Source organism: Octodon degus, unplaced genomic scaffold (assembly GCF_000260255.1).
Source record: "Octodon degus isolate 3935 unplaced genomic scaffold, OctDeg1.0 scaffold00123, whole genome shotgun sequence".
Taxonomy (NCBI): domain Eukaryota; kingdom Metazoa; phylum Chordata; class Mammalia; order Rodentia; family Octodontidae; genus Octodon; species Octodon degus.
In genome coordinates this window covers 7,235,535-7,249,185 of record NW_004524699.1, presented here as the reverse complement: position 1 = coordinate 7,249,185, position 13,651 = coordinate 7,235,535, and the positions used below count along the sequence as shown (strand labels likewise).

Sequence of the window (13,651 nt, the reverse complement as noted above, 5' to 3'; positions counted from 1 at the left end):
TCAGTAATGTAGCAGGATACAAAATCAACCCACATCAACAGTGTTCCTGTACACAAATAATAAACTCATGGAAAAAAATTTAGAAAATAATGTAATTCACAATAGCATCAAAAAATTAAATACCAGGGCCAGCCAGACAGCTCAGTTGACTAAAGCACCTGCCTAGGCAGAGCACAAGGGCCAAGGTTGGGTCCTCAGCGTGCTGTGCTGGCCCGGCCCCCAGGGCCCACTGAGACTGCAGTTGAGACTGGGCATGGTGGTGCATGCCTGTAATCCCAGTGCTTGGGAAGACAAAAAACAAGAGGATCACTATGAGCCCAATCTGTGTAATGAGACCTGTAGATCCTGTACTAAATACATTTTTTTTATTTAAATACCAAGGAATTAACCTAACCAAGGAATGTAAAGGCCTCTAAAATGAAAATTACATCACTCTGAAAAAGGAAATCAAAGAGCACATCAGAAAATGAAAAGAAGCCAGGCGTGGTGGCTTACACCTGTAATCCCAGCACTTGGGAGGCTGAGGCAAGAGGATCGTTGTAAGTTCAAGACCAGCCTGGGCTACACAGTAAGCTCAAGTGAGAACCTGAAAGAGAAAAATGGAATCTGAAAGGTATGATACTGGGAAAAGGGAGCAAACTTACTCAAAAGGAAAGAGTTACTGAGTTGAGGAGACGTAGGAGAGGGAGTGGGGGCAAGAGATTTGTATGCAAGCAGGACGGTTTGGACAACTGTACTGTGCATTTCTGCTGGTCTATGGGAAGAAGCAGTCAATGCTCTGATTTGTTTCATCTCCTTTTTGCAGTTGTTTGAATTTTTTCTCTTCTAAATTTTGTAGACATTTCTTTCATTTTTTCTTTCTTCTTCAAATTTTGCATGCATATAAGTTAATATGAATAACTGGAAGACAAAACTACATATTACAGCAAATAATGTGAAGTCAATATTACTTTGTTAAGTGAAATTCTGTATCACTTGTAAATTTTTCTGTTTTAATTCTAATTTCTACTCTTTTTAAAAAATTTAAAAACAAAAATATAAATAGATAATAAGATATTTAAAAATACATTAAATAAATAAATAACAAAAATAAATAATAAAAATAAAAAAATTTTAATTTAAAAAAGTGAGCTCAAGGCCAGCCTGAACTGCATAGCAAGAGCCTGTCTCAAAAAGACTGAAAAGAAAAAGGAAAGAAAGAAAGGAAGGAAAGAAGGAAGGAAGGAAGGAAGGAAGGAAGAAAGGAAGGAAGGAAGGAAGGAAGAAAGGAAGGAAAGAAAGATGAAAAGCTTCCATGCTCCTGATAGGCAGAAACAACATAGTCAAAATGTTGTCACTCTGAAAAAGGAAATCAAAGAGCACATCAGAAAATGAAAAAAGGCCAGGCGTGGTGGCTTACACCTGTAATCCCAGCACTTGGGAGGCTGAGGCAAGAGGATTATTGCAAGGCTCTACTTCCAAAGCTGATATACTGATCCCTTCAATACCAAAGTGATCCATCTTTGCAGTGCCCGTAACCACAGCACAGCAGGCATCCAATGGAGACCAGCTCCCTGCTGGAGCCTTAAGGCCTCCAGGCCACTACAGCTACAGGAGTCCCAAGCAGTGAACCGCTGTGCCCTAGATGTATGCCTGTCCCTCTGCTGGGCCCTCAGCCAGGAGCACACCTCTTTGTCCTGCTGGCTCTTCTGATGACCAGCCACACCAAGCATGCTGCCTGGCTCAGCAACCTCCCCTGTGCCCTGCAGCACCCACAGGAGGGCTGCCAGTCCCTTCCCTATGGAAACCATGACACACAATCCTAGAGGCACTTAAGCAGAGCCAGATCTGGGGGAGCCTCGCACCCCTCTCATGCACCTACCCAGCTATGGGCTCTGCCTAACTGAACCGTCCCTACTTCTCTTGTCTGGAGTTCCAGTCCGGGCTGAGTCTCACTTGTGGGCAACCGCTGCCTCTGAGAGCACTAAGGGAAGCGCTGGAATCAGGGAAGGAAGCCCAAGACTGAGTAAGGGTGGCACCGCCTCTGCCGAGACTGGAAGAGGTGCGGAGGAGGTAGACAGGGTTTCGGGATGGATGGGCACTCTGTTCGGGAGTCACCCGAGCCAGGGAAGGCCTCGGAAACCAGGTAATGGGGCAACCAGGACAGCATAGAACAGACTATGGGGTCCCTGGCTGCCTGGGCCCTCTGCCGGGTTCTCCTGGGCTTGTTCGTCCTTCCTGTAGGCCTGCGCCTCCGCTTCCAGGTAGGCTGTTCCGGCACCGTCTGGCCCAGCGGCCCCTGAAGATCGGGACTAGGGACTGTGAGCAGGAGGCAGCCGGGTCGGCTAGGTGTGGGCGGGGCCTAGTCGGGGGGCGGAGTTAGATGGCCAGGAATTGGCCTGGACCTGGGCGGGGGCGGACCTACAGCCCCTGGACTCCGCCCCTGGGCGTGGCCTGGGCCGCCCGGCTGCAGTCAGCCTTAGGGTCCACCCTTCCGCCCGGCGTTCACCAGCAGCTTCCACCTTCCGCCCAGCGCCGGCTTTCGGTGCGACCGTCGCTGCTTCCCATCGTTGCGCTGCCCCTGCAGCACCCAAGCCCGCAATGTCGGGCCCCAACGGGGACTTGGGCATGCCGGTGGAAGCGGCCACGGAAGGGGAGGACGGCAGTTTCGAGGAAGCAGGTGAAGGAAGCTCGGGGGCATAGAAGCCACCTTTGCTGGCCTGGGGACCTCGGGGTGGGGATGGGGACTCGGAAGGGACTGAAGAGGCCCCTTCACCCGCGGGTCCGCGTAGTCCTGGAACTGTCCCAGCAGTGTAAGGCGAGCACTGGAAAACGGGTCCACCCATAGAAATTGCAGCATGGGAGAACTGTGGACAGCCAGCTCCTGTTTACAGATGGGGAAACTGAAGCAGTTTACCGGCGCACACCCGTTTGGGATTTTCTCCAGCCGCTTCCTTCCCCGAAGGCGGGCGGGATCGAGCGCGGCGGCTTGGCTTAGAAGGGAAGACTGTGGGCTCCCTGCTCTGCTGAGTCAGCTCCCCAGGCACCGCTTTCCTAGTGACCCGCACACTGAGCAGCCGGTGGCGTGCACGGCACTGCTGGAGGGCGGGAGGACCATCAACTCTCGGCTTCCCATCATCTTCTTGGGCCTCAGTTTCCCATCTGTAATATAAGAATAGTGATTGGTGCGTCCTGTAGTATAAGATTGGAGGAAAAATGGAACGCAAAGTGCTTAGCAGATTCCATTGTGCCGTGTTAAGTGTTTAGAGTGACTATGGGGCTTCTCTTTAGTAAAATTGGTGTCAGGGTAGAAAGCAGAACTTAGTAAATGTGGGGGTAAGGAGAGACTATGCTTTTGGGTTTGGGTAACAGCTTTATGAGTGTAAGTCACGTCCTCTACAATTTACCCATTTCAATTATACGGTCCCATGCCTTGTAGTATATTCAGAGTTGTGCATGCAGCCCACCATAGCTTTAGACCATTTTCATCACCCACAGTCTGCTTGGGATCTGGTATTTTTTGATGCTTGGAATTGAACCCAGGGCCTTCATACACAGCTATATCCATAGCTGTATCCACTTTTTTTACTTTTTTTTTTTTTTTTCAAATTTCCAGTTTTTCTGTCTCAGCCGCCCAGAGTGCTGGGCTCACAGGCATGTACCACCAAACCCAACTCCAGCCCCTTTGTCTTCTCCATACCTACAATGACCAGACCAGCCATGAACTTGTGACCCTCCTGCCTCAGTTGCCCTTGTAGCCAGGATTGTGTATGAGTGTCAACCTGCCTGGCCAGGATCTGCTTCTGATAGGGGTAGAAGATCTACTGGGGCCAAGGAGTAGGTTAGGTTTGCATGGGCTGTGCTGGTGAATGAGGCCAGATGTGTGTCATGATTGCTGGACACCATATGGGAGCCTCGGGAAGGGCCTCCTAGCTCGTCACAGAGTGGACGTCCCAGTTGGCAGCTCCCCAAGACAATGGGGAAGAGGATGTCCCTGGCAGATGCAAAGGCTTGGAACTGGAAAGTACTTTTTGACACAGATAAAGCCAGGGCTGAATAGTGTGGAGACACCTGCCTCTCCCGCCCTTTGTCCCAGTTTGTGTCCCTGGTGTAAGATTTTGGTCACAGTGAACACCTATTGAGTACTTGCTATGGCCAGACCATCTGATTTTTGATGTGTTTGAATGCTTAGTTCTCAACCTTTTCCACTAAGGAGCTATGGTAACTTGCTGGGGTGGAACAGAGCTAGAGCTCAAATTCAAGAGCCACTAATCCCCAAGTCTGTCTTGGTTCTGTCATCAATGAGCCATGAGACCTGCAGTTTCTTCCTCCTTAGGCCTCAGTTTCCCCATCTGTACTACAAGGGGGTAGACGTTTGAGGCCAGCAGACTTTCAGGACTAGCCAGTCAGAGGCACCATCTCTGGACAAGGCTGCCCCACCTCTAGAATTCACATTCGCACCCATGTCCCAGACACACCATCAGCCACTTCCCCTCCAGTCCCGTGCAGGTAGTCTCATGTATCTGACTCATGTGCTGGCCCAGAACTGGGTCCCACAGTGAGCACAGGCCCAGACCTTGGGGCTTCAGGGACACGATATTGCCCTAAGAGGCAGACTGTGAGTGGTGGTAGAGGAGAAAATAATCATTCCAGTTGGAGGCCTGGAGGACCTCTCAGAGGCTTTGTGAGCTGGTCCTGAAAGGGCTTTGGCACTGAGGCAGGCGTTCTGGCTTGCATGGACAGATGAGAAAAGCACAGGCAGAGGCTGGACAAGAGAATTTCATTCATTGAGTCAGTCAACAACTGCTTATGTTGGGAGGATAATGGGAAGACAGCAACAAACCAAGGCAGCGTGACACTCATCTGCAGTCCAGGCTGCAGGGGCATCTGAAGCAGGAGGATCACAAGATCAGTCGTTTCCTGGATACACACAGTCAAGGAGGGACGCACAAATAATCACAGTGCTGTCCTGCTTGAGGGAGGGGCCAGGATGGCCAGGAGATCAGAAGAGAGCCTGACCAGGCCTGGGATACAGGGAAAGCACCCCAGTGGCGACATCCACACTGAGACTTGACGGGTGAGTGGGTCTGATCCAAGAGAAAGAACGAGGAGGAGGAGCCAGTACATTCCAGGCAGAGGCAACAAATAAGATAGGCTTGGCAGGTGGAAGAGGAAAAGAAAAGGCTTGGGAGATTGCACTAGAGAGGGAGCGGGGCCTGGGTGCCACTCCAGGGCTCGGGGAATCCACTGGGTGCTTTATCCTGAAGGCAGAGGGAGCCATGGAAGGGCTGGAGAATGAGCTCTGCCACAACAGTGGCCTTGCTGGCCCAGCTTGGGAACATAGGCTATGGCCTCTACGCAGCTGCTGAAGGAAGCAGAGGAAGCCTGGCATCTACCAGACCTCAGGCAGCTCCCTGGCTGGCTGCCCCACCACCACCCCAACCCTAGGAAAGAGCGCATCAAGATTTTTTTCTTCAAAACCTTTCTCCTTGTTTTGTTTTGCTAGTACTGGGCATCAAACTCAGGGCCTTGTGCTAGCCTGGTGTTTCTCATTCCTCCTCCTGGATCAGACTCTCTCATTCTTTAAGTCTCAATGTGGATGTCGCCATTGGAATATCTTTCCTGTACCCCAGGCCAGGTCAGGCTCTCTTCTGATCCTCTGGCCATCCTGGTCCCTCCCTCAATCAGGACTGAACGCTGTGATTATTTGTGTGTTCGTCCTTGACTATGAGTCTCCAGGTAGGCATTCATGCCACTGAACTGTCTCCCCAGCCTGCCTTCTTCCTTTTGAAGTCCACCCACTTTCCAGATGGTGACAGTGAAACTCAAGGAGTAGGAACTTGACCGAAGCCCAACGGGGACAGAGGGACGTGAGGGTATCAGTGAACCCTGAGGTGACAGGACTTGACTCTGAATCCCCTTCCTCTAGAATATGCTGCCATCAACTCCATGTTGGACCAGATCAACTCTTGCCTGGACCACCTGGAGGAGAAGAACGACCACCTCCATGCCCGTCTCCAGGAGCTGCTGGAGTCCAACCGGCAGACACGCCTTGAGTTCCAGCAGCAGCTCGGGGAGGCCACCGGTGATGCCAACTCCTAGGATATGGGACCCCTCGGGGCAGGCCCCAACCCTGTATCCTTGGGCCAGGCACCCTGTATCCTTGGGCCAGGCTCTACCTAAGCACTCACCATCTGGCTCCACATCCTCTTGAGGGTTGACCATTGGTCCCCTTGTGGGTCTGCCTGCCTGTGCAAGCCCCACTACCCAGTGTCCTTCCTGGGGCCAGGTGTGGGTTGGTCATCCACCCACCAGTCTGCCCATCTCCCAGGTATGCCTCACTCTGTCCAGGATCGAGTATCCACATTAAACGGGTCTCCCACACCTCTACACCGCTTTCCTCTATGTGCTAGGACCAGTGGCGGTGAACAGGGCAGTCAAGGCGTCCAGGCACTGACCACACATTGGTGGCACCAGCTGTACCCAGAGAGGCCGAATGCTGGCCGACAGCTGGGGGTGGCCCTTGTCCTATACAACCAGGCAGAAGTGCTGGTGGGCACCGCACCCCCAACCAACTTTTCTTTTGTTGAATGTTAAGTAAAAACACCAACCACATCAGTCTCCACAGACTCCTAACAGCATTCACAAACCTGGCCCCAGACAGGATGGGCAAAAGGAGCTGCTGCTTTCAGGTTCCGAGGCGGCTCGAGCACTGAAGAAAGGGGTGCTGGGGACTTAGGGGCCCAAGCGATCGCCTTGCAGAGGGGAGGATGGGGGGCTGACCACTGATGCTGCTGAAGGTGAACAGCACAGTCACTATTATGGGCATGGATCACGCTGGTGGCTCCCACACTAGCATGTGGGGCCAGGACACTCGGTCACCTCATGTGTGTGGACATAAGATGGGGGCCTCCTCAGACATGCTTGGGACTTTGTGGGATGCATGGGCCTTGCTGGGTGCTAGGATCTTCCACCAAGACACACCGTGCCACCTTGGCACTGCCCTCCCACTCTCATCTCCAAGCTAGCCAGCAGCTAGGGGGGCCTGGTTTCTCTCTTAAGTGGCTAAAGGTAAAATTAATGGCACTACAAAGCCAAGCCAGTGGACCTCATTTGTTGCCAATTCATCTTGCTGTTGCCTACACGCTGCCCGTGAACCGAGAACTGAGAACCAAAGTGCCTGAGTGGCAAGTTCCCCCACCCTGTATCTCAATGGCACCAGGGTCCAGCTGCAGAGGCCAGCACAGGGACCGCATCCTGGCCACTCAGCAGCCCTGTGACCTCTGCCAAGTCCCTTGACCTTGCTAGGCCTCAGTTTCTCCATCTGTAATTTGGGGGTAGCAACCACACCACTTCTGAGGGTCACTGCGAACGTTAACAAAGACCTTAACTTACTTGGAGGCAGTTTCCCAGCCCTCACACATCATGAAGAGGGTAACTGAGGCTTAGGCAAAGTGCTGGGTGATCCCCAAGTCCCTAGTTCTCAGGAAGCCTATCTTTGCCTTCCAGATCTGTCACAACATTATGCCAAGAAAGGGCTGCCTGCATGTCCTGTCGCCTGTCCACCCAGAGAGAAGTACCGGTGGACACTGCACATCCCAACTACCTTTTATTCAGTTTTGAGTTCAAACACCAAGCACATGTGTTTGCACACAGCATTAACAGATCCACACCAGCAAGCTGGGCTCAGGGTGCTCTCACCCTCAAGTCTTAAGGCGGCTAGAGCGCCGAGGGAGGGGCAGGGGATTAGGGGATCGAGGTGTCACCTTGCCGAGGGGTTTGGCTTTGTCCTGAGGGCTCAACTGGGTAGGCTGCCGAGCACTGCCCATGCTGGAAGTAAACAGCGCAGTCAGCGCGTTGCGGGCGTTGATGGCGCACTGGCGACTCACTGGCCGGGATGCGGGGCGGGAGCTCTTGGACGCCTTGTATTTCTAGACACAGAGGGTGCACTGAGGTCAGGACTTCCTGCTTACCTGGGCTCTCCTGGCCAGCAGTGGCTTCCCCAGTCCAGTGTGCTGTGACCCCGAGTGATGTGCTCTGCCCTTCTGGGCCAGGTTCTGGAGCTAACGGCCTCACTCTCCACTTGCCCTAGAACAGGGACCAAAAGAGCCCAATCCCACCCCAGCTCTGACTCCCTCCCTGTGGCAGGTGTGTGCCTGGGGACAGGCTACCCACAGGGGATGTGGCCACTGCTGGCCAGGAGAGCCCAGGTAACCAGTGGAGACAGAGGCTGTGTCCCTGGGCAGGGCAGGGGATCCAGCTCACCTGCAGGTTTTCAAAGTGGGCCAAAGACTTGCAGTGGGAAAGCCGCCCCCCGGAGTTACTATGGCAGAACTTTTGGCAGACGCGGCAGATGTAACCCATCACAGGCACCAAGAAGTCCACACCTAGAGGGCAGGGACATGTACACACATCTCCAGGACCAGCCCAGTATCCTGCCCTCCCTAGGGCCCACCTTACCCACACCCACCCTCTAGGGCACCAGCTGGGGAGGGGGTCACCTGGAGGCTGAGCCCAAGGCCACTGTTCGCACAGGTGGACTCAGGGCTCAGGTCTTACCACACGCAGTGTTGGGGCTATAGGTATCCAAGCCCTTCTCCTCCTCTTTTTCACCATTTTTGGACTTCACCTGAAGAAATTCAATTTTAGTATATGTGCTGCCGAAGCGAGCACAACCTAAAGAAATTCAACCAAGAGCCTCAGGCCTCGGTCTGGCTTCCCCAGACTCCATCCCCTAGATTTTGGGGTGGGGTTGCCTCCAGGGGTGCTTCTCCTGCTCCATGTTTCCAGACTCTGTTCAACCCATCCCACCCTCCAGGGAACTCCAACTCCCTGTGGCCACAATCCTCCGAGTGTGCCCAACTCAGCATGTGTGTCATCTCAGTGACAGCTCAGAGCAACTCTGTGGCTCCACCCATCTTGCAAAAGAAAACTGAGGCCACAGGGACACTAATGCACTTGCCCAGGTTGCTCAGCTGGTCTGTGGAGACGCCGGGGAGTAAACCCTAGTGGGCTCGAGCCAAAGTTCAAATGCTCACCTGGGAGCCCTCAGCTCCCTAACTTCCCACCCAGTACTCCTGTGACCTTAGTCCTGGCATGGGTTTCAGGTGACCAAGGACCCCTATGTCCAACATGCTGGACACAGGCCCCTTGCAGAAGAGACCATCCCCAGCCTATCAGCCCTACCATACCCAGTGGCCTCTACCACCTGCCACAGGGTGAAATAACATCCCTTCACCAGCCCTTCCGCTGACCACTGTGGACTGTAAGTGGGCAATATCTGTGGGCCAGGGGCCCAGCGCTGGGCCTCGCACGTCCCTGTATCAAGCACCGCGACCTGGCCCTGATCAGATTCCAAGATACATCTGTTAAGATACAAAGAATCCAAGACTGGGGCTGGTGAGATGGCTCAGTGGTCTAAAGCACCTACTTAGAACAAGCTTAGCTAAGCACAGGGACCGCGGTTCAATCCCCCAGCACCACATGCCAGCCAGCCCCGCCCCCTGGTGGGCTGAGCTGGACACACACACACACACACACATACACACACACAAATATAAATAAATAAATTTTTTAAAAAAAGAGTAACTTTAAAAAAAAATTTAAAAAAAGAATCCAAGACCAACCTGCTCCTCATTTAGAGACATGGAGCTGGGCCATTAGAGGTGTGGACTCAAGAACCTCAATTTTTTTTTAAAGTCTCACTATGTAGTCCAGACCGGCCTCAAACTCACTATGTAGCCCAGGCTGGCGTCAAACTCAGCAGTCCCCCTGCCTCAGCCTCCCAGGTGCTAGACTTACAGGCCTGCACCACCATGAGTCAGGTCTGCACCAGCCTGGCTGTGGGTCTCTCTTCCTGGCATCCACTAGAATGAGAATCTGCCAGTACAGTACATGGTACCTGCCTAGAACATAGAAAATGCTCAAAAAAAAAAAAAAACAGGAAAGTCAGCTGCTAACACCATCACCACTATCACCTTACTCTGTCACTCTGTGCCTCTCCCCTCAGGAGGCTCTCTCCCTTCCTCGGGACAAATCTCTACCAGGCTTGCAGGCCCTCACTTTGCAGCTGCGGCTTGACAGTCACCCTGCTGTGTTTCCACATGGTCGCCTGCAATGTAGTTCATGCTAGCAGCACTGTGCTGTGCACAAGTGTTACAAAAGCCAACCCCAGGTCCGGCCCCTGGGGTGGGCTGCGGCGCCCCTGAGCTGGCTGTCCAGCCTGCCCACTGCAGCCCACCCCAGCTACCTGTTTGCACAGTTCTTCCTCAACCTCGACCTCTTCCCCTTCATTGTCCTCTTCCTCTTCCTCTTCCTCCTCTTCCTCCTCTTCTTCATCACCCTCAAAGCAGCCCACGGCATCCACCGTGATGAAGTGGTCCTCGTCTTGGCCAGCCATCTCCTTCTCAAGCATCTTGAGCTGCCCAGGGGAGTGGGTGAGGAAAGACTTCGGTTGGCTGTGAGCAGCCCAGATGCTGCACACCCGACAGTCCTGGTATCTTGGCAGCCACCATGAGTCAGACTGGAATAAAGCCCAACCTGCCATGTGGCCCTGGCTGCGGCTCTGCACCCCTCTGGGCCCATGTCCCGAGGCAGCTGAGGTTACCTCCTTGGCTTTGTCCTTGTGCCCCTGGGATTTCACATGCTCCACAAACTTGCGGGGGGTCTTGAAGTAGCGGCTACAAACAGTGCAGAAGGGTCGCAAGGACTGTTTGGCTGCCTAGAAAAAGGACAGGCCATGTGCATGGCAGGTATGACCCACGGATGTGGGCAAGACCGCTCCTTCCACCTGCAGGCCCAGTGTATCCATCAGCAGCTGGCCTGGATCTGCCTCTGCCCTGGCACGTGTGCAAACACAGCCCTTCCCCATGGCAGGCCAGGAGATGCCAAGACAAGAAAGAGGAGCCCCCAAAGGAGCCGTGAACTGTGTGGCTGAAGGGCAAGTGCTGTGCCCCAGCTGGGAGTGACAGTCACATATGGACAAGGACAGAGCTTTACTTCTCCTCTGTCCTGGCTCCTCCTCCCCAACCCTGGTGCATGCAGGAGCCTCCGCGGGACAATGTACCTTGTGGTCCTGTGTCCTGCGGTGCTGGATCAGGTCCCCCACATAGTACACCTGGCAGGTGTTGCACCAGCGCCTCTGTGGTGGCTCTCTGTGTGGTGACAACCAAAATGAGCACAGTGTGACACTGTTCTAGGAGGAAACACAGCCGCCCCCCGCCCCCACATCGCTCCAAAAATGTAACACAGTTGAGCAGCACAACATGTGCCTAGCACTCGGGAGGCCCCAGGTTCTATGCCCAGCACCAAAAAAAAAAAAAAAGTAGAGTGGTGGTGGCTCCCACCTATAACCCAAGCAGGCAGAAGGGTCACTGTGAGTCTGTGGCCATCTAGCTTACAGTGACTTCAAACCTAGTCTGAACTACATAACAAGACCCTGTCTCCAAAAAAAAAGAAGAAATAAGATTGTTATGGCTTGTGCCTAACTGTCCCCCAAAGCCTCATGCGGTCTTAGATGGGGCTTTTTCAGGGGTGGCTGAATCTAGAGCATGTGATACTGGGATTGCATCATGGTGCAGTGCTGGGCTCAGGGGCACGAGGGCTAAGGGTGTGGCTGCTCCCACTATGATAGCCTGGGGGACATAAAGGGAGCGAAAGAGCTGTGGTCGGCCCTCGCTGCTTGCTGCCTTCTGCCCACCATGAGCTGCTTCTCTGCGATGCTGTCTGCCATCCCGCCCTGCCTTGCAGCCAGCCGACCACGGACTGAACCCTCTACAAACTGTGAGTCAAACTTTTTCCCCTTTGGGCTTTAGGTATTTTTTCTGAGTAACAAGAACAGTAACTTAAGACAAAATTTAAAAAGCAAACAGTTGTCAGAGAAGGGAGTTGTGTAATAACAGGCCAGAGTGTATCCTTAACGTAGGCGGCTTGCTAAAGAAAAGCCAAATATATAAAAGAATGAATTCCAAACAGGGATGCAGCTCAGGGGTGGCCTGTGAGAGGCCTGGCTTCCATCCCCTGCACCAAACAGCAAAACAAAACAAGGAAAAAAGTGTTCTTCCGATCTATGCAGTGAGACCCAGCAGACCCTGGAGACCTAGTACTAAAAAATAAAAAATAAATTAAAAAATACAAGTGTTCTCAGGGACAGAGGGATGGCTCAGCAGGATTAGGCACCTGCTTAGCAAGCACAAGGTCCTGAGTTTGATTCCCAGTACCAAGAGGAAAAAAAAAAAAAAGATTTAAAAAAAGCGTTCTCTGCCAGTGAAAATAACTCTCTACAAAGTAACCGCATACACCACTTTATAGGAGTTTTAGAGGCACAGATGGAGCTCTGAGGGAAACCCTAATATAGAGAGGGCTGCTTACCTTTCACTAAATCTCACAGCATAACTCAAATTTTTACTTTCAAGAAGACTAAAGCTGGGCATAGTGGCACATGCCCAGTACTTGGGGAACTGTGGCAGGCCACATAGTGAGTTCAAGGCCAGCCTGAACTATGCAGTGATCCTGGCTCACCAAAAAATTAAAAAAAAAAAAATTACAAAACAAAAAATTTTGGCCTGGGAGAAACCAGGCCAAAATATAGTTTTTAAAAAAATGTTTATCTTGGGGCTGGTGAGATGGCTCAGTGGTCTAAAGCACCTACTTAGAACAAGCTTAGCAAAGCACAGGGACCGCGGTTCAATCCCCCAGCACCACATGCCAGCCAGCCCCGCCCCCTGGTGGGCTGAGCTGGCCCCACACACAAATAAATAAATAAATAAATAAATTTTTAAAATTTTAAAAAAATGTTTATCTTCTTGTGTGTTTGTGTACTGTGTTATATTTTCAAAATGTTATACAGTGAATATGTATAAAACCCAGGGGTGGGCCGGGGAGATAGTTCAGTGGAATAAGTGCCTGCCTGGCAAGCTCAAGGCCCTGAGTTCAATCCCCGGTACCGCAAAAAATAAATAAATAAATAAATAAAACCCAGGGGTAATTCCTTTTTACTTTTTTTTTTTCTTTTGGTACCAGGGATCAAACTCAGGAGCTTGTGCTTGCCAAGCAGGCACTTATGCCATTGAACTATCTCCCTGGCCCTTAATTTTTTTTGGGGGGGGGGCACTCAGTCTGCCCTGAGAGCGGGGCTGGCATGGCATGTGGTGCTGGGAGGCCAGGGCTTACTCCAAAGGCAGCCTGGGCAGAGGGTGGATTCAGGACCAGCTGAGCGTGCCTGCCCACCCCAGCACAAAGCAGCTCCCCACTCACTCCTCATCTCTCTCCAGGGCATCCCGGGGCATGGGGAGCAGGGACAGGAGGCACGCTTGGTTCGTGTGCTGGAGCTCCGCGAGCCGCTGCAGGTGCTGGGCCTCCGACATGTGGCCCTGGAACTCCTGTGGCGGGAACAAGCCAGGGGTGGGCATGGGGGAAGACCCTGCAGAGGACAGCTCCAACCTGGGCCTCACAGCCACACTGCCATGTCTGTGAGGTCCTGTGTGGGCCAGAACATGCTGGTAAACTGAGGCAGGACATACACACCAGCCAGAGCTCTGCTCCTCCCTCCAAGGGACTGTGACCACTTCAAAGACAAGGAACAGGGCTGGAGAGATGGCTCAGTGGTCTAAAGCACCTACTTAGAACAAGCTTAGCAAAAGCATCAGGGACCGCGGTTCAATCCCCCAGCACC

The 13,651-nt window shown here is 52.6% G+C and overlaps 2 protein-coding genes across 10 annotated transcripts in view; one reads left to right on the top strand and one right to left on the bottom strand.

Annotated features, from left to right (window-relative positions):
- The first annotated feature begins 2,457 nt into the window (after window positions 1-2,457).
- CUNH9orf16 (chromosome unknown C9orf16 homolog) lies at window positions 2,458-6,369 on the top strand. The gene is made up of 2 exons (XM_004640494.2): window positions 2,458-2,659; window positions 5,909-6,369. The coding sequence occupies exons 1-2, from the start codon at window positions 2,581-2,583 to the stop codon at window positions 6,079-6,081; spliced, it is 252 nt and encodes an 83-aa protein (XP_004640551.1). The 5' UTR covers window positions 2,458-2,580; the 3' UTR covers window positions 6,082-6,369.
- Window positions 6,370-7,575: 1,206 nt separating this feature from the next.
- Ciz1 (CDKN1A interacting zinc finger protein 1) overlaps window positions 7,576-13,651 on the bottom strand; it is a 21,059-nt gene continuing 14,983 nt past the window's right edge. For all 9 annotated transcript variants that reach the window (XM_004640493.2, XM_023700479.1, XM_023700475.1 and 6 more), the window contains 7 exons: window positions 13,234-13,358; window positions 11,045-11,132; window positions 10,586-10,699; window positions 10,229-10,399; window positions 8,539-8,608; window positions 8,245-8,366; window positions 7,576-7,910 (listed from right to left, as the gene is read on the bottom strand). In XM_004640493.2, coding sequence (XP_004640550.2) covers window positions 7,683-7,910; window positions 8,245-8,366; window positions 8,539-8,608; window positions 10,229-10,399; window positions 10,586-10,699; window positions 11,045-11,132; window positions 13,234-13,358 — 918 coding nt within the window. In that variant the 3' untranslated portion in view covers window positions 7,576-7,682. The remainder of the gene's footprint in view (window positions 7,911-8,244; window positions 8,367-8,538; window positions 8,609-10,228; window positions 10,400-10,585; window positions 10,700-11,044; window positions 11,133-13,233; window positions 13,359-13,651) is intronic.